Genomic DNA, 25014 nt, shown 5'->3' with positions numbered 1-25014 from the left:
AACTGAACACCTTTGATATACAATGGCCTAATAATCAATGAAACACCCTTGGTCCAAAAGATCTTACTACAACAAGAATGTTTTGTTAATGGTAAACTTTAAGTATCTATGCCTCTGAACTAATTAGTCAGAAATCTACAGAAATATAATTAAAGGTATCACTTCTTCCCACCCCCCCATGCCCATATCTGTATCATACAAGTTTTAAATACTGTTGACAATGCACCCTTGTTCTAATTATGTTTAAATGTAGAATACATTTTAACATAATTAAACTCCATGAACAGAATTACTTCTGCTTAAAAGATACATGGAGCTAAATCTATAACTGTAATTCAAAAACATTTTCAATGAGTTTTATACAAGGCTGCAGTAGGTAAGCACACTACTTTGTTATGCGCTTATATGGAATAGAAACAGTGAGCTGTAATTTCAGAATGCTAGAAGCTAAAATGGTCTGTCAAAACAGTAACTTTATTTGAGAATTATAGCCAGTACAGAGGTAAATTTATAGTTCAAAAGTATTTAAATCATGAAAAAGATTTTTAAAAACATCCTTAGGTGTGGTACATTACATCTCTAGTTACTAATTTAGGATTGTCTTCCAATGATTATCATACCCATTACATTTTACCTTGATATATATGATTGCGTAGCACAATAATATTTTGGCTATTTAAGCTCTATTGACCACAACCAAAGATCATATTAATGTTGAGGGATGTGTAAAGAACTTGCTTCCTTTTTTGTAAAGGGAAAACAAAAAATATGGTAGAAGTTCCCTTTTGGCTTGACTGCAGGATGAGGGTGTGGGCAGGGGAAGGGAAGGCAAACTAGTAGAAAACAAGTATGTAAATTCAAAATTGCAAACCATTCCACACATTAACAAACCAACTAAAGCAATTAAACCAATCAAAATCACTCATGAATGTAACGCCTTAGTCTTTCATTACTGTACAAATGTGAATAATTATTGAAAAAGATTTAAAAAGTTTATTGCCATCTCACTTGATTGTAAGAACTTGTGGGCTTTAAAATTCAGTATTTAAACTGCACATCCCTCAAAAAGTTATAGTTTCTTATTTTATATTATTAAAGAAGGTATTTGTCAACTTGATACCAGAGAGACAGACAAAGCTCAAATTTGACCTAATGTGAATATCTTTTCAACTTCCCATACCAATTATGGAATGGGGCCTAATTTTATTTAGCTTCAAGAATGTGTAACTTGCTATGATCCACATTTATGTATATTAAAAGCCTACATTTTGTTTTATTAAAAAGTTAAAGCAAATTATAGAAAGAGTTCCTGAAATGATTCAACTGTACTTTTATCAGTGATATATTATAGGAATGTTTTCTTTATTTTAAATGCTATCCATAGCTTTGAACTCGCTGAGAGCCTGCACTGGTGAGACATGCTTTTTCTGAGATGATCTTTTAACTTTGTGAATATCATCATTTTTCTCCCTCTTTACCAAGGGCTTCTTTTCTGGAGCCCTCATCTTCCACGAAACAGCAGGCATGTTCAATGATGCCATGCCAAGAGACTTCTGGTATTTAGTGGATGCCACGTAGGAAGCTTTAACTGTTTGCACAACAGCATTCATCAAGTTCTTTGCAGCTTGGATCAGAGACATTGCACTATCCACCTGTAAATGTATAAAATTTAAGAAACTTTAAAACTTTTTCAATCTTTATATTCTGGTGTTAAAATTGGACATCAAAACTACTCTGATGCTTAAGACATCAAATTTTCTATGAATGAATTAGTTTTATGTACAATTTTGCCTTATAGTGCACAACAATGTCCTTTGCCAAATTTTACTTTTAATACACCTTCAAGATTAATTTAAAATTGCTGATTATACACTAAGTTATTTCCTAATTTCTCCATTGCTCTCCTGAAATTATTGGCTTGAGATACAGCCTCATTGGTTTTGATAGCTGTCCAATACCTTAGAAAATGGCCGATCTTCACAAGCGAGCCTGCACAGCAAGTATGGCATACAAATGATTCTAGCCAAGCCAAATCTCGCCCTTACCAACAGCTTTCCAGGATGGCTATGCATATATGAGACCTAACCAAACCTTGACAGATGGTAAGCGATCAGTAGATAATCTAACTCTTAGGTTAATACAGTAATGAATCATGTTTAAACATTTCATATGGAAACTCTCCAACTCAATTCATATTTTGTAGTAACAATGGTTAATGCTTCAATTCTATAGCAAATAGCTAAAAATGTTGTAAAAATAATATACCAAGAAAAAGTAGACCTCTGTATTAAATTTCAGATTTGCAAACTGCCCCCCAAGAAAATTTAATCTAAACATAGAATTGATCTAGAGTGAAATGCATTTGTGCTGCTTCATCTTTCTCACCTTATCCAATAAAACTTAAGACATACGCCTAAAAATTCTTAGTGTTACGAGTTTTCAGAGATGCTGGCATCCGTCCGTGAAACATCAAGCACTGCCTATATCATCTTTCTCTCCCAAGATTTACTTGGTCAAGTACTAAAATTATTATGTATATTGCACAGCTAAAGTTGTCATCTTAACTGGGCATGGTAAAGTTGCAATGTAGAGAGAAACTTAAATGTTATTTTCTGTGAATAGCTCTAAGGATTTAACTCAGTTGGCATAATCCACTGTGTTGTGTAAATTAGGCAGAATACTGGAAAAACTAGTCAATTTAGAACCTTGTAATTTATTTTCAGCAACATATAGATATTTGGCTTGCCAATTAATGTAGTCGATTCATCTAACATATTGATAATGTTAATGTTAAGAATTTGCTGCATATTACTAACTCTCTATTACTTGATTAACTTTTCTAGTCCACAGCAATGTACTTGAAGATTGGCAAAAACTTAGGTGGATCAGACATATCAATTTTAAATTTACATATACAGGATACTGAAATTCTATGGGAGCTCTGTGCGACTCCAACTGTTATACCAACAGAACCTAGTTGAAAAAGGTAAGGAACTGATTGTGCCTCAGATTTACAGGTTGTTTTCAATAGGGCTAAAACATTTTTCCAACCTTTACAAAGAAAATGACAAGTATGTTGCAAATGAACGACTACCAATACAACCTACTTAGTTCACGTCTGGATAACTCAGCACCCAGAAGTAACTGGTCTGAAGAACCAAGGAAATTAAAGCACCCAGAAGTAACTGGTCTGAAGTACCAAGGAAATTAAAGTCAACAGCCTCCAGACATGAAGCTATGGGGTCCATCATGGGGGACCGAGTACAAGCTATTACCCTGCACTGAACTACCAAATGATTAGATTGCCACACCATAAGAGCTAAAGAGTAGAGGGCTTAAAGTAACCCTCTGCTGCCCAACACCACCCCAACCAGCCAGACACACAATTTTCTGTCTACACTGTATAGGTGCACGTCAAGTATACACATACCACCATGCAAATGAGCTGCCCTACTGTTGGCCCAGAAAGCATGGTATAGAAAGCCAATGTCTGCTACAATCTCAATATAACAGTCCATATTTTTCAGTAATTACAGAATACTTACTCCAGACACAATGAGCTCTCCACCTAGGTTTTGGACTTCTGCCTTTACTTTGCTACAGATGTTCAACTGATGGCAATACAAAGCAATACGCTGCAGATAAGCCAATAAATCTTGCTTACAGCTGGAGTCTGGACACTGCAAAAGAAAATTCCAGTTAAGAATTTCATAATTCCTATGAATAATCAGCTATTTCAATTCTGAGAGAAAAACATCAGCATTTCAAACTCATGATTTAACTTCATATTTATATTCTATATTGCAAGAAGATTTGAGCACAAGAGTAGCAATGTCTTGCACTTTTTAAATAGTGCCTTGGTGATGTTGCATTTGGAATAGTGTGTACAGGCCTGGACACGCGGCTCAAGGAAGATAAATGCAAACTATCATGCTGCAAATCACCAGATTAATTTCTGGATGACAGGTTTGTTGTACAAGGAGAATAAGCAGACTATGCCTTTACTCTTCGAGAGTATAGAAAAATGAATTAATTTCATTGAAATGTATAATTTCTTATGGGCTTGAGAGGATGGATACACAGTTGGTGTTTCCATTGACTCCTGGTTCAAAATATCCCAGCCAAACTCAAACTAAGGAGTTGGCCTAGCAGGACGCAGGTGAGAAGAAATTTTTCACCCAGTGGATGGTGAATCTTTGCAAGTTACCATGCAAGAGGGCTGCAGAGGCTTGGGCAAGACAAAGATCCCTAGATTTCAGATATCAAGCAAATTTAGGGATATGGGGTTCATGTGAAAAGTGGTGCTGAGGTGAGCTGACAAGTTCAGTTAGAGGCAGAGTCTGCTGGATCCAGACTCCAATCATCATGACCTCCAGAATCAACTTTAACTAGCATGGATAACCTGAAAATAGAAATGACCTGTACGATTCCCTATGATTAGGTAACAGTTTATCTGCATCATCCGGCTGGCAAAATCAACAAAATTAAATTCAGAATTTGCAGAAGGATTCCAACAAAAATTGCAGAAGTTTATCTGAAATTAGTACCAAAGGAGCTTGTGTACATTATTTAGCCTCCAGTATTCCAGAGAGAGATTCAATATTGACAAGGTAAAAAGCTTAGAAATGCTCATGCTGCTAGCCCATCTTCACAAATAGACAAATGACTGGCAGGTCTGAACATCTCTGGGCAAAAGACCAATCATATTTCATTCTAAACCTTCAAATAGTTAACACCCTCTGCTTGATTGTCTCTTAAGACACAAATCCCTTCATTAGTAACCAATACTAATGCAGTCTGCCTTTTTTGACTCACATCTGATACTGAAAGGAACTCTTGGATGGGAGGCAACAATACTGCAATAATTTTTTCTTTAAACCTGCTGAAACTGATTTAATTAAGTGTTCCTCTGCAATATTTTACCATTTACTTATGCTGGAGTGATGCCTGACTCCTCTATAAGCAAAAAACTAAAGTACATTACATGGAAGAAAGCTGCGATAAATGGGTCAAAAATATTACCAAAGATTTTAGTACCTTTGTGCAGGGCTTTTTGTAATCCTACCTTCTATTCTGCTATTGTGTTTTGAAATTACAAGAAATGATCTACCTCAGGAATTTTTTCAACGAATCCCCCACAGATCAATCTGTACTCTAAGCTTTCGTCACAACTTTAATGCCGATATACATTCACTACTGGTATTGCTGGTTTTACATTTTAAACAGAGTCAGGTTGTATGTTTTTCTATTAAAAGATGGATCTATGTGGGCTAACTGGGTAATTAACCTGCAAGTAATTAGCTAGCTTTTCAATCAACTCAGGACTGAAAATCTCATGAACAATTCAGACTGTGTATATCCCTGGTAATACATGACAAACCTAAATGAGCCGAGTACAAATATCTTTAAATGCAAAATTATAGGAAAACTAATTAGCTTTCATCTATTATGTGCTAATTTAATATTTTATATCAACTCTCTACAAATTGGATGTTGACAAAAATACTCAAAGGTGAAAGACCACACCAAAAGATTTTTCAAAAGATAATGTAAGATTTTGAAAAAAGCTATTTTAAATTAAAGTTATGAAGATAGACAAAAGTTTTGCCATTACAACCTGGCACAAAAATATATACCTCTGTATACAGATGAATAGAATAATTTTTCCGATTTCATTCAGCAGGCAATTTGATTAACCTGATCTGCTTTTCCAGCTAAGTGTTTCAAATTAAAAACAATTCTAATTCTTAAAACTAATGGATTTTAGCACCACTATTATGTTAAAAGTACTGCTTGTTACAAGTACTGTTTATTCAGACTTAACATCCGTAGCAACATGTAACTGAAGCAATCGGCAAAGACTGCATCGAGATGAAAAGGTCTTCAAGTCACCTTGCACCACATGGATTTGAGTACTCCCACAATATTGAGCAAAACAAGCAGTGAGCAAGTTCAGATGTCCGCACCTGCTTGCTCTCATGTTATTTACCAAATTACACATTTTAATTGTGAATAGTGAAAATTACAGCAATTATGTACTAGAATTTATAATTTATCGGTTGTATGTTATCCTCTATTTTCTAAAAGATCCAGTATTGTAGTTAATGTGCTGCATTTAAAAATGACAAAAATCCTATTAAATTGCTAATTACATTCCAGTTTCCTGTGGTAAGCTGTTGCAAGAAAACTTAAATGGATAGTCAATGAAACAGATTGTTGGCAAGTCAGTGCATAAATTTTAAAACTCATTAATGTGCCTATTTTAATATTCTATATAGTTTGGAAAAAAAAAGCTTTGCAGGGTTCAGAAGCCTAATTCAAGTACCCACTATACCATAATGTTTCACAGCCAACGAGGAAATGGGCTTCAGATGTCCTACATGGAGATCTTGGATGGACAAGGCACATCTTGGTACTTCTGATAATATCCCAGATAATTCCACATCCATTTTTGTTCATCACTGCCACCTACCATCGAGGACGAGGGCAGGGTGGGGGAAGAGAGAGAACGAGAGCAAGAGCCAGAAACATGGGGGTGGGGAAGAAAGCAATGTGCCTGAAGACTCACGTGATCAGCAATAGTACGCCCAAGTTTATCCATTCTTGAACCTGCTTCAGCAATTTTTTTGGCTGCACTGATTACATCAGATGTATTCTTTAGTGGACCTTTCCCTCTGCAAAGGAGATCAGTAGCAGCAAATATTAAACATAGCAACTTACACATAACAACCTGTACTTACAGAATGCCCCAAGGATTTTTACAAAATTTAACACCAAATTAAGGAGCTAGTAGGGCTACTGAGCAAAAGCTTGGCCAAGGTACAATAAAACTCTGATACCGTGTAATCCCATTATTCAGAAATCCCTACAATTCGGCATGTAGGTTAGCTGGTTTTGTTTCCTCCACACCCTTTAAACTCACTGGGACCCCATTTCCCATGCTTACTTCAAAGGGCCCTGTTTTCCTGCCCCCATTTCCCAAGCTGCCTTCAAATTCACCAGGTTCACTAGAGAGTGTATCATATTACTGTGTAACATTCAAAATAAAATGGGGAATTCAGACTAGGAGTAATATCCATTACTTCAAACAAAAAACCTTAAGGTCTGGTACAACTGAAGTCCCAAGAGTGCAAGATTATCAGAGTTTTAAGTTTAAAGGAGTTTCTTACATGATAAAGTAGTATATAGGTACAGGGGGTTAGGGAAGCAATTTCAAAGCTTAGATACTTGGCAACTGAAATTGCATCATTGAACTATAAGCTACAATTCAGCACTAAATAACACACCTGGTGAAGTCTGTCATCTCCATCATAATCATGCACATCTGCTTGGCTAAGACAATAATATCATTTCCACTGTCATCCCATTTGGAAACTTCTGCATCCAGCTTGATTTTCTCCTCCTCAAAGCTGGCTACCTGCTCAGCAATCTTTGCTTTCTGCTCCTGTGGAAGCTGGGCCATAATGGCCTGAAAAACAAAAAGAATCACAGCTAGATAAGACTTAAAAAGCTAAAGACCGTCCAAATGTCACAAATGTGAATTATTAAAACAGGACACAAAGCTGACAGCTGAATCTTGTTTTTCAAATAGAAAAATCTCAAGTAAATTTTATTTCTAAGCACTATTAATCTAATCGTTACAACAAAAAAACTTGCAAACTTCACAGAAAATAAATAAAATAGAATGCCCACTCTGATATTGTGGACATCTGATATAATTGGAATTTTTCTTCTTCGTGAGTGAGATCAACACCACCATAATAAAAGCATACATTGAACATTATTTTTAAAACACCACCTGATCTTGAAGATATTCAAGCAGCCCAGCCAAACAGTAGGAAAATAATGATTTTTCTGATGCTGATCCGTATGTGCACAAAATTCAAAGTTTAAAGTATCACAACATAATATCTTCAGGTTTTGTTTAAAAGTACATAGTTATTGGCTATTCAATACCTCATGTTTTTCTAAGAATATGATTAAACGATTTTAGTTTAGAATTCTAGTTTAGGATTTATTTTTTATTCAAAGAACAAAAACAAAAGATTTTTTTTTAGAAAGGTTTAACTTGCCAAATTGAGTCACTTTCTACAGACTAACTTGACCATACTGCCGTGCAATTTCTGCACTTTTCATAGAGTCAGAGTCGTATGGCACAGAAACGGGCCCTTCAGCCTGCCACATCCATGCTGACATTTTAGCCCATCTACACTAATCCCATTTGCCTGCCTTAGGGCCATATCCTTCTACACCTGGCCTATTTAAGCATCTAAATGCTTCTTAACTGTTGTTATCGTTTCCGATTTCACCACCTCCTCTGGCAGAACATTCCAGATATGAACACCTAAAAAAAATTACCCTTCAAGATCCCAATTAAAACTCTTTCCCCTCACCTTAAACTTACACCCTCTTATTTTTGATACCCCTACTATGCATAAAAGATTCTGACTATCTACGCCATCTATGCCTTTCATAAGTACTATCTGATTATCCTGTAGCCTCCTCCACTCCAGGGAAAACAAACACAGCCTATCCAATATCTCCCCATAACTGAAGTCCTTCAATCCAGGCAACGTCCTGGTGCATCTCCTCTGCGCTCTCTCCAGGATCAACATTCTTCATTTGCTGCCAATCAAAGGAATTTTTTTTTTGAAAAGGTGCACAACAGGTTGAGAGCTTCAGACATTCATCTAATGCATACCCTGGATGTAGTACTTTCATCAAACAGCACAATGAACATCTCTGCATATTCATGCAATCTATTCATTTGCTGAGACTAACTGGCTTTCTATTTTATTTGTTGCTGTACTTAATACAGCAGCAAATAAAAATTAAATGAATATGTTGCTTGGCTCCCAATTGCAATTGTAAATGGTTCAATTTTGCAAGAACCAAAAAATTGTGAGCCTGTATTCTTCCTGACGCTGCACATGCAGTTACATTGTTTGCACATGCAAGTACATGCCCTTGCAAATACATGCAGAGTACCGGCATATGCAGCTTTTTTTTTGACACTTTCTTTAATTTCTCCAAATGGGTAAATATTCTGCTGATAACTGCTGTGAAAGAGTGAGACAAAAATTGAACATGTTAAGCTTTATTTACAAAGGCTATTAGAAATTAACACAATAAACAATACAAGCAGGAAATCCACAAATGAACAAAACTACTTTTCAACTCAGCTCTGTACTACAAAACATTGGTCTTGCTGATGCTCTACAGTGCTTCCCTTATTTGGATAAGATGCCTTAATCCCAGCTTCAGAAATACAGCACATAACATTTTCATTTCCCTTTCCCATCGACTTCAAAACACCCATTTTCCAACAGTGGTAGACAGTGCCAAAAATCAGAGCAGCTGAGCACTGTGGAACTGTCCATTGGGAACTGTACTGAAACTGCCCAAACTCATTCTTCAGATCCTAACAGCTGTCATCTACGTTCAGTCTGCCTCGGCTGTATTCAAAACAAATTCCCATTTGATAGAGGACAGCATTCTGTAGTCTTACATTTTCCACAGCTATTTTAAAGAAAATCATGCAAGCACCCCTCCCCCCAAAAAGGTTCAATTAAAATTTTTTTATTATAAAAGATTCTACTGCAATTAGGCAAAATAATTAAATTACAAGTTATTTACTGCATGATATGACTTTTATTTTCTCCTTAATTAGTTATGCAGCAGTTTATTAACTGATTTCGATGGTTGACTTAAAGGCTCACATTTAATAACTTTGTACAGCTGTCTGTTGTTCCCCATAAATCGGGTAACACACTCAACAGCCAAGGTTTTGGTATTTAAAAGCAGTTAAAGTACAACAAAGAGACTTGTGTAATAAGATGTGTATTAACCAACTATAGAGTTAATAGACACATAATATGCAACTTCTTACCCTTGCACTTTGCCCATTTATAAGCTGGTCTTCCTGCGTCTGGACACTAGTTCTACTTTGTACATCAAAGTCTTCGGTTTCAAAGTCTGAGTCATCCAATTCTTCAGGAGTCTGGTGAGGGGTTTGGGTGGGGGGGGTGGGGGGGTGGTGGTGGTGTTGCGTAGGGAAAGTTGTATTAATACATTGACATTGGGAAAACCGAAAATGATTGCAGTACTGACATTTAAATAGATGCATACTTGGTTTGAAAATTTCAAGTTTTCAAATATGTAAATTGTACTGCAGTGAAACTTTTCAATATTAAGGACGGTCACAAGCTCAAAAATAACTGCTGCTAGATAACACCAACAGTAGGTTACCCTACAATAGTGCAATTACGCATTCACTAATTTTATAATTTCTAGATGACAGGTAAACAAATGAAAGACATTAGATTGTCTATTCTTGCTAGACACAAATCTGTACACAAAAGATTATTATCCAAAATCTTACTTTATGCAAGCCATTCCCCCAGATGAATTAATCACTATTTTACTTTCCACTAATTGGGCTCACTGGCAGCTATTCAAAAGCTTGTGCAGATTAAACCAAAATTTCTAACCTCAAGGTCATAACTAGTATGATTTTGAATGATTTTCAGAATAAGGGAACTTATTACTGTACCTTAATAAACTGGAAAATAGCTTAATTTTTCCTTAATTTTGAGGAAACTACCCACAGGTAAAAGCTTGATGCTGATCAGAAATGCTCACGTTTTGTGATAAATATATTTTCAACTGCATTAATTAAATCTGACCAGATTATCACTCAATTATAACATATTATTTAAAAGTCTTCTTATAGATTTTAAACACACTGATAACATTGTGAACACAAAGAAACCAACCCACTTCTAAACAGATGCAATTTTATCTTAATCAATTTCACCTGATGCAGGAACCCTGTAACTGCCTCTCTTTCATCATTATTGACTAATTAGTGACTATGAAATGTCATCCTTAATTTGTAATTAAGAGTGGCATTTAAACTTTAAACACCAATCCTGCATATGGTTACATCTTGTTGTGATATTGTTCTGCTGGAGAAGGGGTACTTCTGCAGCAAAAAAAAAACATTAGTTCCACGAATTATATTAATTGGTCCATTGAACATTGTTAAACACTTCAGCTACTTTAACCTGTGTCAGCTAACCACTTCACCTCTGTGGTGATAATAACCTGGTGGAACAATTCAATATGCCTAACATTTCTACTGGCTGCAGTTAAATACTGGCAATCTTGGCAAAGTAGTTGCAATTATTTTGGCCGACCGCACTCTGATGATAAGGGTAAAAGCCTCAATCAGTACTGAGAAACATCGTTTGCTGGTTTGAGAAAATGAGTGAACTGAGCCTTCAGTATGCAAATTTTTTTAAAAAAAGATGAAAATTACTTAAAGTCCAGATTAAGTGATAAATTGATTTTTGTAGAGCTACTTTTGAAATAAGAACACTCAATCAGACGTAGAATTATAAAATGACGAAGGACAGAAGAAGCTCTTCTGAAAATAAACTGAGCTGCCTACAAGGCAGTAGGGGATGGCCAGCAGGATTACCAATTATTAGCCAGGAATGTTGTAGATATAGTTGCTGCTCTGTGATAACCTCAGCCATTGAGGTGGTTGATAAGAACAACCAACAGTATTTCAAGTAATAATTTTTGTTGTAGTCTTGAATTTCTAATTAATCTCAAAATATTTCATTTAAACAGCACAATTTTAGCAACGTTGCCCACGGATTGGAAAAACATACTCACTCTAATCATTAGTACAGCTTTCCTGATATCACGAATACCATCGTAGACCAGGCGTGAAGCATCAATGAACTCATTCTCATCCAGCTGCTGAGCAGGATTGGCACTAAGTGCTTCCACAGCAGCTTCCACTTGCTCAGTAAATCGTGGCATAACTGCATATGGAAAATGGATGAACTGCATTAATTTCACACACTAGTCATATACACATTAAATATAATTATTTTTTTCAGTTTTTATCTATGCATACTACATTCAGAGTTACTGAGCCACCTTAGAAAAGTATTGATTACCATTTGCTTCCACTAAATAATGACAGTTTTTAAGAACTGTTAGCAATCAGCCAATAGTCAACAGGATAAACTCCATTATTTAAACTTAGGTTTTTATTCCACAGAGCAGGATACTTGAAATTATTGCAACAGCAGCCAACAGTATTTCAAATAATAACTTGTGTTAGCCTTGAATTTCGTCATCACTTTGTCTCAGGTGCAGCATTGTTACTTTGCTTTTTTCCTGCAATTTTTTTTTTTAAGTCATAAAAACACAAGAAAATAGGAGTATGCCACCAGATTCCTCAAGTCTGTTCTACCATTCATGATGATCATGGCTCATCTATGCTGGTTTCAACTTCTCTTCTGTGCTCCTTAGCCCTCAATCTTTCAAATACATCTTCACCTTAAATACATCACCACCCTCATGGGCAGAAAATTCCAGAGATTCACTACTTTGAGAGAAGAAATTTCTACATACTTCGGTTTTAAATGACTGGCCCCTATTTTACAGTTATATCTCCTTGTCTGCGACTTTCCCACTGGAGAAAACATTTCAACATCTACACTGTCAAGCCCCCTTAGGATATTATATGTTTAAATAGGTCATTACTTATTCTTCTGAACTCCAAGGAATACAAACCCAAACAGCCTAGCCACATTGGTGGGCCTGGAATCAGAAAGGCCATCAGATTGCTGAACGGTCCATGGTCACTACTTCGTTATTCCTATTTTTTTGGGTACTATTTTGTAATTTATAGTAATTTTATGTCTTTGCACTACTGCTGCCATAAAACAACAAATTCCACGACATACAAGTCAGTGATAATAAACATGATTCTGATTCAGAAAAGGTAGATTTCCAGTTCCTGTAACAGAGATTAGCTTTATTTCCACATTTTTTAAAACTTAATTTCCACAGCAACCATAGTGGATTGGAACCAGCATCTTGGATCAATGGTCCAAAATTCTGGGGGCTTTTCCAGAAACAACTTCTAGACTATCATTCTCCTTGTTACTGATGAAGCAATGTTTGCTAAAGAAATCCCAACTAATGGGCAAGACAGTAAATCTTCCAATTCTTCATTTTCATGGGAATGTGTTGGCAAGATCTCATTTATTTGGACTAGATCCCCAATATTCCAGGTTCATGCCCTGTACAATGGATTTCAATGGCACATTTTCAGGCAACCAGATCATACAGGAGTTACCCCATATGCCATTGGTTTTCAAATCTCAAGCTATGGAATTAGTTGGTATGTAATTTACATCCATAAGCCCAGAGATCAGTGACTAAGGTCTTAATAAATCACCCTCCACTCCCCCCCCCCCCCCCCCCAAATATTTCTGATCCACTGATCTAGGTGCAACTGATCTGATCTGCTACAACATGCAGAAGTGTCCTTGGGAGCTGGCATAACGAGATTTGACACAAACACTGTTTCTATGGAAACGCTGACTTCAACAATATGTCCCATCTGCCCCAATGCTCAAACTTATAGCTCATGTTGCCCTGAAAGTAGAAACTTTGTCCTAAATTTGTGACAACATGGCCAGTAGTCTTGAGAGAAGTGAATTGATGCAGTGTTGCATTATATGATGTGGGAGAAGGAGGCCATGTGAGTAGTTGGCACTGTTTTGTTTGTTCACAACCATAGCCTAGCCTAATATGATGCATGGAGAATGAACAGTTCAAAATTATGAAATATTACCAGTATTAGACAACAGCTTGGTTGCTTCCAGAACTTTTTCAGTGTAGACTCCAGGTTCATAGTTGTCCATTTCTGAAGTGACAACATGTACAACTCTTGCAGCACGCCCTCGAATTGCACCAGCTGTACGGTCTAGTCCATCTACATCTCTCTCTTGGAGTGCGATAACACATTTATTTACATCTTCGAGGATGTGATTCTCTGTTTAAAGGAAAGCGTATTTGGTTTAATAGAAAACTGGTCTAAAATAAATTCAGTTCTCTTCAAATCATTTTTTTTAAATACAAGGCTCAGTTCAATTGCTCCCTCTAATCAGAATGTTGTTTTCCCAGATTTAGGCTCATAACTTGGAATGCATAATGTAGTAGTGAATTCAAGTTCAATCCTTCAAAATGCAGTACTTGCTAGAGCTATTACAGGAATAGTTCTTTGAAGAAAATATTTCCTTTTCCAATGCTTCAGCTGTCTGTTAAAAGATTTTGTAGTATTCAAACAAGCTGGGAGTCTTAACTTGACCACTCTCCCCCTTATTTCACCCAAAACTGATTTATCAGATAGTCATGTATACAAATCAGATGTCCAACCTACCCGAGTAACATGAAATTGTAGGGTTTGAGATGTCTCAGATACGTGATTCTTCAAATTTTGCAGAATTAGTGAACACAAGGGAGTTATTTTAAACTATGTAATATTCCATGTACACAGACTTAAAATGCAAAGAAAGCCAACATACATTTTTTTTAACATCCACTGCATAAACTTACATGCACCATTTCCAGCAATAAATAATTACACATTATAATGTCAAAGCTGCAGTGCTGACAAAAGACTTGTATTACAATTAGTGAAACAGAATAGTTTCACAAGTAAATAACAAGTTCTTTATAAATCAAAAAAGAAAATTATGGTTTCATAATATAGACACATAACCATAATGCATACCTACCTTGTGCCTTAATGTTTCAATATCAGTGAGCACTGTTCAATAATCAATTTCCACTTCTCCCCTTAGAAACCTCAAAATCAAAACCTAGACTGATTTTCAATAATAACATGGTTAGTCAATGACCCTGTGGTTCAATAACCATGTGATTATTCAATCAGATTTAAGTCAACAAAATCCACTTTCAAGAGAAGTGGAAAAAGTCAAAATCCTTTGGAAAAAGAAAACTGGAAATAGACATCAAAAGATATTCCAGAACAATTTTAGATATTGGACAAGGGATTGAAGAACATACCTCTTAAATTTGACTTGTAATCTATCTGGGCATTTGCAAGTGAAATATAGGTCTTTGGTTTCAAAGAAATACAAGTAGAATTCTTCAGTAAAACATTTAAACCTTCAGCATTTAGAATATTTTAGGTTTTTTTTTGATGCTGGTGCTAAACCTCACTTGTCAATGATTACTTTAACACACACATGAAGAATTATGTAGATGAGTAAAGCTGAAAGTGCCTAGTAATCGGTTAGCCAACATGAAAGCTGAATTGCAATTAATTCATCTATGAAGTGTTCTAAATTTTAAACTTTGTTGCTAAATCATTACAATGACTACGAATTTGATATATAAAGAATTAATGTAGAGCAAACAGAATACTGACAAGTCCTTATTAGTCTGTGGGATAAACTTTAAGCATGATTATATCTCTTAAAAATATACCTTGTGCATCCAAATTAATTGAAGTACAATGCAAACACACTTAATGTGCACCCATTTAAGTTGTGAATAATTGTTCATCTTGGGTTTTGTTTACAAATGCATTAAACTGCTTTATTCTAACAGAAATACCTGAAACACACAAGAAGTCATCAATGGAAGTAATGTCATCCACAGCATCTGTCAGCACACGCACTTGTTTCTCCCATAATTCTTTGAAGAGATCCATATTGTCCTGGGCTACCTTACTCTGAGGTTTAGCCGCTAGTGCCAGGGCAGCATTGATGACCTAAAAAGTGCAATGTAATAAATAAATATCTGTATGAATGCATTATTTTAAAATAATCAGTTGCATGCATTGATAATGAAGTCATTTATTTAACAGTACACATCTTGCAAAAATCTTAAAATAGTCACTTACTTAAACCTTAAGACCAACATTAGTGATTTAGCAGTGACTGGTTAACAAAGCCGCTGCCAGTGTTACTTTCCAGTTGTTGAAATTTGTCAGTGACTATGACTGAAATAAGAGACAACACTGAACTACCAAATTATTTACAAGCTTCCTATAAAAAAAGATCTTAAAGGAAAAGTAAAATTTATCATTTTCATTTCATAGGCTAAATACTTTAGAAACAAATAAAAGCAACTCTGATTACATTATAGAATGAATAAGATATTTTGCCAAACCTGTGGGCAAAGGCCTTCAAGCTGAGTGGCTGCCATGCGAACTAGTTTCACACCTTCTTCATTGTTGGAAATGGAGCATGCAAGGTTGGCAACCTACAATTAAAAGTATTAACAACAGTGTTCCACGGCTTCATAGACAAGCAACTAGTCCCAGTTTAGTTATCAACTCTGTACAAAGATTAGGCAGACTTTAAGTGAGAGATCAAGAATTGGTGAACAGAATCAACAATTTGGCCCAGCAAAAAAGGAAAAAAAAAGTGGCTTCCAGAAATTTAAAATAAAAGCAGCAAAGCTGAAAATACTTGTCAGTTCTGATAACACCTGGAGAGGGAAACAGTTGTTTGGGGTCACTGAATCAGAAAGGATGAGCCAGTTCGGATGATATTTCATTGATAAGAAACATTTAATCATGCAAATTTGTTCAAAGTTAGCATTCCTTGCTTCCCTCAGCCCACCACAGAGAGAGGGTGACAGGTGTTACTTACACATGGAATAATGGAACATTTAAAGAAAATCAAAGATAATGAATCTTTCAAATTCACAAGATATTTCCAGCCAATATACCAGCAATCAGAAAGTTTTAATGAAAGGATGACTGCTGCTAAACTGAAATTGACATGCTTGAGTTAGCAATGATGAAAACATGCACTTACCTCAACTAATTTGCTGGCATGGTCACGGAATACTTGGGCGTATTCTTTCACTTCTTTCTCATTGCCATTCTTGGCTGCTTCAATCAAAACTAGAAGAGGTACATTGGTCTCCAAGAAAGAGTCTGATACATGATCCATGACAGCTTTCCTAAGCTGTTAAAAATAATTGAAATCAAAGTTTATATCTGAACAATGCAAATACAGCAGTACATGCCCTTCAGTAAGCATGCATTACATTCAAGTTTAATTAACTAAAGGTATGTCAGGTTTGGGCAGCTAAATCCTTATATTTATAAGCAGGTTGAATATTGCATTTATACTTTTCAGCCTTCGAGACCAAACTATGCCGATAAAGAGTTACTTGTTTAATTTTGTTGTTCCCTTGCAAAGAACTACAAAAACTCGTTAGAAAATGCATTGCATGCCAGAATAGCTTTCCAGTATCAGCTTCCTCAGTTCCCAATATTTTACTGCTTAGGCTTTTTTTGAGCAGTTTTAAAAAGATGTTCTCTATGATCATAGACATCCAGCAAAATTTCCTCATCAGTTTTGGCTAGAAATTTAATCCAGTTAAGTTGGCCTTTATTCTTGTCACAGTGCATCTATTATGTATCCTAAGTGAGTAAGAATTCAATGACTTCCTGCCACAATTCAGTGAAAAACAAAAAGCAAACTCACTATACTCATGGACCTTCCGCAGTGCACATCGGCAACAATCAAGAGAAATAATCAACGTAGCAACATGGAAAACTAAGCAAACACATTTGAAATGCATTTTCAGTAAAATCAACAAGTTTTATTTTGTTTTATAGCAGTTACCTCCAATTTTTACATAGCAACTGTACACAGTATGGTTTATCCTCAATGCAAGCCAAATGTGGTTGATGTGAAGCTATATTCAACTATTTTAAACGGCAATCTATTTAAACCGGAAGTTACACTATAAAGTGGAAAATATAGTATAACACAGGGAACTGGAAGGATACAAAAATAAGTTGTTACCGTATCAGGTGGTTATTATACATGATCAAACAGTGTAAGAGGATCTTAAGATTTATTTGCAGGTATAATGAAATTATAAAAATGCAAACAAATATTAACAGTGAAGACAGGTGAGAAATTTTTAAATTACATGCAGACTAATTCCTTGATATTTGGCGTACAGAAAAAGGGCAAATAAAAAAAAACATGGTGAGAAGGGAACATTTGGGAAAAAAAAGTGATCACCACTGAATTAGAAGCTACATAAAAATGAACAAAAAGAGTTAGCGTAAAAAAAAATTAGTGGCAACACAACAGTATACAATCTTTAATAAGTACCGAAAAAAGTCAAAGCACAGTCAAGAGTGTGAAACCACAAAATGGAAGATTTAAGAATGAGGGAATAGTAAAAATAATGCCTAATAAACATTTCTGCCAGGTTTTAAATGATATATGAAATGGGATAGTAGGGCTCCCCCAAGGGAATATGGAGGTACACATTAAAAACATTGGAGATTAGTCTACAAAGGGATCTGAATGCAAGGTATGATACTATCAATACAATCATACCAGCCTGTTGTTCAACTAGTCTGAGTAAACCATTTAGAGGGCTTTTCAAGGTTGACAGACTAAGGAGCAACTTGGTTATATCCAACTTCATGCTAGCTAAGAGCTTGGTTTTTACTGTTTTAACATGATGGTTTCGATACTACTGAATGATTTGCTGGTCTACCACAGAAAGCTTAAGAGTCAACCACACAGCAGCAAGTCTAAATTTGTATTGAAGGCATTAGAGAACCAGATTTTTAAACAAAAAAATTACATGGTATTTTCATAATTACTAATACTGAAACTGTACCATTTTACGTTCTTTCTGCAGTATTGGTGAGTAGCAAGAAAATAAAATTAGGTTCTTCAAAACAAACAAAATGCTTTAATGACTTAATAATCTAATCTTTGATTGAATGATCCTAGGTTCCGCTACTATTTATTTAACAGCAGAGCTATATTTTCAATTCAACAACCAAGACAATTGAATTGTCAAGTAATAAAAGCATATTATTCTATAATTTAGCTAAAATTCGGCATGACATAACAGAAATTGTTAAATGGATATCGATAAGGGACATCACTTAGTGTACTTGATTTTTGATTTAGACATAAAGAAACACTTTCTGCTCATCATTAACTGAAGTTCCAAGGGGCAAATTTCTAACATACATAACTACACAAAATCATATTGTATTTGATACAAAAAAACAATTTAAAAACAAAATTTTGTTTTTTGTTTAAATATCAATGTTTAATACTCCAGATTTTGAAAAATGATGGCAAGAAAAGCAAGCTGACAATTGTACTGAATTACATTTTTACAGGCAGTCCTCAAGTTAAGAATGCCCAACTTATGAACAGTCCTACATAAGAACAAGCTCTCAATATTAAATTCAAATGTTTGATATACCTACATATATTCATTCCTATGAATGGCAAATCTAGCTTCCTCTCTCCCTACTTTTAGTAATTTTCTTTATCAGTCTTGTGCTTTTGATGCCATTCAATACAAAATACTGTAGAGGTATGATTACCATACTGAGTGATTTTTTTTGGGGTATTCTGTACTTTTAAGACCTTAATTTAAAATGTCAAAAATCAACAAACATGACATTTAAGCCGACCCAACCATTTTCAATGCTGGATATCCTCTAAATTACAGGTTTTTCAAAAAAATGTACTTAAATACAGGAACTAAGGAAGCCTTTAAGACTTTACCCATATTTTTAAAATACATTTTCAATTGTCAACTTTTGATATAGACCCCAAGAAAGAAAGCTTCAACAGTTTTATTTTATACCTGTACAAAGATGAACTGAGTTCTATCTGAGATTCAGAAATATGTTTCAGTATATTACCATTTTAAGCACCAACACAAATTAACTAGGGCCCTGCCTTCGTCACAAGACCTCCATTTGCATGCCCAAATTCAGGAGTTGACCACAATAAAAAAAACATCCGTAAGGAAAAAGGAGATAGAAGTTGGCCTCATGGAGACTTAAGAACAAAGCACATTTCCTGATTTTAACAACTGATAATTGCAGAATCTATATATAATCTGATTAACATGGCTTACTCATGTGACTGCAAATTAAGTTAAAGGAACTTCAAACGGACACTTTGTGCACCATGGACTCACTTTTAAAGGCATTATTTTAAAAAAAGTGTTGCACCTATTTGAACGTAAAGGAAGTCCTTTTTAACTGTTACTTCCCAAGTTTACCATACCTGTCTACGCAAGTCCCTTGTCTTTTTGGTCATTTTGTCAATTGCAGCATTAAGTGCATCGCCCCTTTCTTTTCGACCAGCCTGAAAGAAAAATGAAGTGTAATACAACAAATGCTGTGACAATACATTAAAAAAGTACCTCTTTGAGAGAATGCACTCAGAACTATAAATATCAAAACAGCAGCAACAGATCAGTACTTTTACACTTCTAATCCAAATATACAAAAATGGATAATTCTGAACTGGCTTCTTACACCACGAATAACCTTAAGTAACGAATGCACAGTTAAAATGATAATACGTTTTAAACATTACAATAATGGCCCTAGATGCCCAGACTCTCCATAATTAGAGAAAAACTAAAAACACTACAAATACTCTTTCCAAAGATATAAACTTCAAATGGAAAGCTTTTAACTTCATCCTCCACACTTGCATCCTTGCAATAATTCAGGTTTTAATAACTGAACACACCTTCAGATAATCAAAGTATTCAGCCATTCAGAAAAAGCCTCTATTATCTCATTAATGCAGTTATAGTGTACTAAGCAAAGATCAGCCACCCTCTTCCTTGCACTTATATCTTCCAGGGCCCAAACCTTTGCAGTTATCATTAACAAATGTATTCAAAACATTTTTTTTCTTCTATGAATCTTACTGCTTTATACAAATGCATAGATCATTACACCTGCTGAATTTGTGCAATTACTTTTAGAGGTTATCGAGCAGAGGAAAGCACTTGCCTGCCTGTTTTTATTGTAACCCATTCCCATAGAGGGGGATGTGAAAAGAAGCCTCAGTTTCATTAAAAATGTAACAAATGTATGTGTACATACAGAACACAAATTGCACCACAGATCATCTAATATTAATGCACTACTTGAGGACACTGCATTGGTGCCAATTACTCAACCTGAAAATGCAATCAAGTTTAAAACATTAGAATCAAGAAATGCAGTCTTTAAAATCTTACTAGTATTCTGAGAATTGTCTGACAGTTTAATCAGCATAAACTAACTCAAATTAGAATAAACAGAAAAAGCCTCAACAAAAATCTGAACATACCATAGCAAAGTTATGTAACATTTGAAAGTACAGTCCAATCAGTTCAAAAAGGATGTGCTTTACATCTTCCAGCAAATGACATGTTCTAAATCAAAACATTTTTGCAAAGAGTAATTACGCACCATGCTAAAAAGGTGCATTATTTTGTCTGTATTAATACACAGAATTAAAATCCTTTTTTTTCCTAATTTACAAACTGTTTTTTGGATGTGAACTGTATAACTACAACTTGAAATCCGAGAGAGGACAAGGACATGACAACACATAAAACAAGATGCTAGGATTTCACATTTTAAAGAGCAATTCCACAATTTTGAATAGTAATGTATCTCTTTTCACTAATATTGCCTCAATTGGCATTCTGCCCGAATCAAAACTGAAACACATTTGGGAATTGTATTATACAACAATATATTCATATAGATAACAAAAAAAATGACAGTAGTATTCTGTGTCTGCATTGGCAGTCAATAAGATTACAACTGTTTTTTGTTTATCTCAATGCCATTTTCCTGTATTAACTCCATATCCTTTGATTTCCTTCATTTCCAAAAATATCAATTTTTGCCTTGAACATACTCAGAGCCTACAAATCCCTCGGGTAGAGAATTTTAAAGATTTCCCTACTTTATGGATGCCAAAATCCTGAATTGCTGACAGTTCTAGATGCTCCAGCTGGGGAAACATCATCCCTTCATCCATCCCAGCAACATTTTTGCACATTTCACTGAGGTCACATCTCATTCTTTTAAGCTCACGAAACACAAGCCCATTCTCCTGACAGGGCAATTCGCACCCTATTCCAGGAATCAATCCACTAGTAATGCAAATAATGAGCATAGTTAGACAAGTGTTTAAAATAACAAAACAGTGAAAACTATGAATGCTTTTTCCTCTCCAACTTGCTTAGTCCACAATCTTACTGTGCACTTAAAAAAAGGCATTTTGTTCTACATTAACGAATGAAAACAATCAATTTTGTGCAGGTGGCCTTTTGAGGTACACATTCAAAATAAAATAATTGATTAGATGTGAAACATCTAGTGCAGCACATAATTTTACAGGAGGAAAACAAGCACCACATTTATGACAGAAATTCACCAAGTTAGATGGTGTATTATTGCAGCAGCTACATGCGAGATATAATTCTTACCAATAATTTCCAAATTATAGTTGTGCTACAGAGAAACTATTTCTCCCAACAAGGAAAATCTTGTGCAAGCTTTCCTGGTCATTCTTGTGCTCCTCCTAGTGGCAGCAGTATTGGAACATATAGGCTTTCTGCCTTTCAAGCCAGGAATACTTAAAAACAGCAGTTTAACGAGAAAGGCTTGGGGGAGTTGGAAGGAGGGAGAAATGGTTGTTTTGTAGAAAAAACATTCATGACCAAGTAACAACTTCTTCTGCAAAGAACTAACTCGTTTATTTTTCCATGGACCTTTCCACATGGAAGGTTATTAGAATTGATGATTTTGCATGTACTGAGGGTGGCATGTTGAACTTAAATCTTGAAACATAGCCAATGTGATCCTTTACACGATAAAAAATTTGGCTCACCACTGAAAACATGACTCACAGAAGTTCCCCATTGTGAATTGCATCCACTGGGAACTACATAAAGGATACTCATGTATATTCAAAGTAGGACTTTAATGAGCTAGTTACACAGGACGTGAAACAGTTGTGAATGAAGTTCAGCATAATAGTCGTCATCTTCTTAGCTAGTCCCTTGGATTCGAGAGCAACTTGCTTCCATTCCAGTTCTGTGGATTTTGATGTGGGTGATAAGGCCAATGTGAGTCTGTGAATCTGCAAGTGTGGCAAGAGATATTTGATTGGGTAGGCAAGAGATATTTGATTGGCTGGCATGCCTTTAATCAGGCCTTCTGTGCACTCTTGTACTCCCAATAAATGGATTTGTTCTCAATGCCATCCCAAATGCTGCTTCTTCATTTTGAGCAGTTATTGGGCAAGGATTCTCATAAATCAGTGAGGTTGTTACATTTTCCAGGAAGGGTTTGAGAACATCCTTGAATTTTTTTCTGTCCAACTCTTGCCGTGATGGACTCAATATATCATGACTGTTTTGGGAGTTTAGTGCTTTAGATAGTCCACATCTCAGAAGCACAGAAGAGGTCAGGGATTACTGATACCCTGCAGACAATGAGCTTTGTGCTGTATTGCAGGTCTTGATTTTCATTTTCCTTTCAATGGCCAGGCCATTGAAATACCCCAGATAGACAGCTATCATGAGTTATTACTATGTCTGCCTTCATAAGTAGCTATCAGACTACAGGATGCTGTTTGCATCTTCCAAGGCCTCATCATGGCCCTCCAATGACTGCGTAGGGTTACACAGCAAGGGCCAGTTGGTAGATGACCTTTGTTCTGAAGAAGTGCAAGGCCCGAATTATCAATGATAGCTTGGAGTTTGGCATTTGAACAATTACATTTGCAAGTGTTGCCTGCATACTGCAGCTCAATAATTGAAGTTGGTTGTAGAGGGCAAGTAATGTGGGTTGGACAGTGTTCATTATCTAATACATGCATCAGAAGCACAAGGAAACCCAATGTAAACAGTGGAAGGAGCACAGTACATCAAACTATCCACAACCCTGTCAAGCCCTTCCTACTCCATATGGGAAGGAGACTGTAGATTCCACATTGCTCTTGCCTGTCACCTCAAAACCCACCAAACTGGAATAGAAGCAAGCCATCCTCTATATTGAGAGATAAAAGGAGGAAATTAGCATGACCTCCAACAGCCTTCCTAGTGAAGTACGCCAGTGCAGTGAGAAAGAGAGAAAAGTGTTGGGGTAATGACGGCGCCTTTCCTGATATCCATCTGCACAGATTGGATCTGTTAAAATCATGGTTTGCATGCCATCATGAAGATGCAAGTTGGAGACCAATTTTTATAGGCAGCCCCAGAGTCTTCCTCAATTTACATGGGTTACACTATCTACCCATCTATCCAATTCATTGTGCTGATGCTGCACCCAGCATTTCTGTAGGGAGAGGAGTATGTCCATTGTACCTCTAAGATGGATAGAATTCACATTGCAATTTGGAGCGCAACTCTTCATCTATTGGGAGAGTAGTCAAGGATGACTCCAATGATGAATTTCCCTGCAATGGACAGAAGGGAAACTCCTCCATTGTTACTACAATCAAATCTTTCTTCTTTCTTTAAGATGGCCACAATTATGCTGTCTGAGGTTGATTCTCATGTATTCTTCTTCCCAGATATGGGAGAGAAGATTATGAATTTATGTCTGAAGTTCCTATCAACTATTAGAAGTTCAGCAGGAATACTTGTCTGCTCCTCAGGTGTTCTTGAATTTGCCATGTGCCAATGAAAAACATGTTGGTTAAGGATGGAGAATAAACTGGACTGGATAGTTTGCTGTGGAATAGAGTCAAGGTTGCTCAGATCAAGGAAAGAATCACTGTTCAGGACTTCTTCAAAGTGCTCTTTGAGCAGGCATTAACCACCTCTGATTTTGCTAAGTTATTCTCCATTCATGGTTCTCAACAAGTTGGGCCTTGGATGTTAGACTATAGTTGGCTTTGAAGAATCCACGCATGTGATGCTAAACAGCAAGTTTCTACCCCAAGAACATCTTGTAGTCCCAATTCACTAGTTGTTTGATCTCCTGGTCATTCTCATCACACTAGTCTTGATAGAGGCCAAATGTGCTAAATATGGTAGACTTCAGGGCAGCTTGAAATCAGAGGCCGTCAGTAGTTAGTATTGCATTGCCAGGCTTATAATTCACCAGCAATGTATATATATGTAATTGCAATCAAGCCACATTTTTATGTTTTAAATCAATAGATTTATTTTTTAAATATTTAAACAAACCAAGAACAAGGTAGTTGGCTTGGCTAATAAAAATCCAGACAAGTATCGACACACAAAAGGAATATGGCCTGAGGTGGTCGCTAACACCATTTTAAAGCAGATATTGGTATTAAACCAACATCAGGTATAAAAAGACACCAATACAATTTGCAAGAGAAG

The 25014-nt window shown here is 35.8% G+C and overlaps 1 protein-coding gene across 1 annotated transcript in view; it reads right to left on the bottom strand.

The window, feature by feature from the left end:
- Positions 1 to 455: 455 nt before the first annotated feature.
- Positions 456 to 25014, bottom strand: part of ctnna1 (catenin (cadherin-associated protein), alpha 1) — an 82173-nt gene continuing 57614 nt past the window's right edge. The window contains exons 8-18 of the mRNA XM_052013603.1: positions 19926 to 20006; positions 16665 to 16817; positions 16012 to 16104; positions 15454 to 15610; positions 13664 to 13864; positions 11683 to 11834; positions 9890 to 10000; positions 7287 to 7468; positions 6569 to 6674; positions 3546 to 3680; positions 456 to 1652 (exon numbers count right to left, since the gene is read on the bottom strand). Coding sequence (XP_051869563.1) covers positions 1368 to 1652; positions 3546 to 3680; positions 6569 to 6674; positions 7287 to 7468; positions 9890 to 10000; positions 11683 to 11834; positions 13664 to 13864; positions 15454 to 15610; positions 16012 to 16104; positions 16665 to 16817; positions 19926 to 20006 — 1656 coding nt within the window. The 3' untranslated portion in view covers positions 456 to 1367. The remainder of the gene's footprint in view (positions 1653 to 3545; positions 3681 to 6568; positions 6675 to 7286; positions 7469 to 9889; positions 10001 to 11682; positions 11835 to 13663; positions 13865 to 15453; positions 15611 to 16011; positions 16105 to 16664; positions 16818 to 19925; positions 20007 to 25014) is intronic.

This window comes from Pristis pectinata, chromosome 4 (genome assembly GCF_009764475.1).
Source record: "Pristis pectinata isolate sPriPec2 chromosome 4, sPriPec2.1.pri, whole genome shotgun sequence".
Lineage (NCBI taxonomy): Eukaryota > Metazoa > Chordata > Chondrichthyes > Rhinopristiformes > Pristidae > Pristis > Pristis pectinata.
The sequence above is the reverse complement of the archived record's forward strand: the minus strand, read 5'-3'. Positions and strand labels throughout refer to the sequence as shown.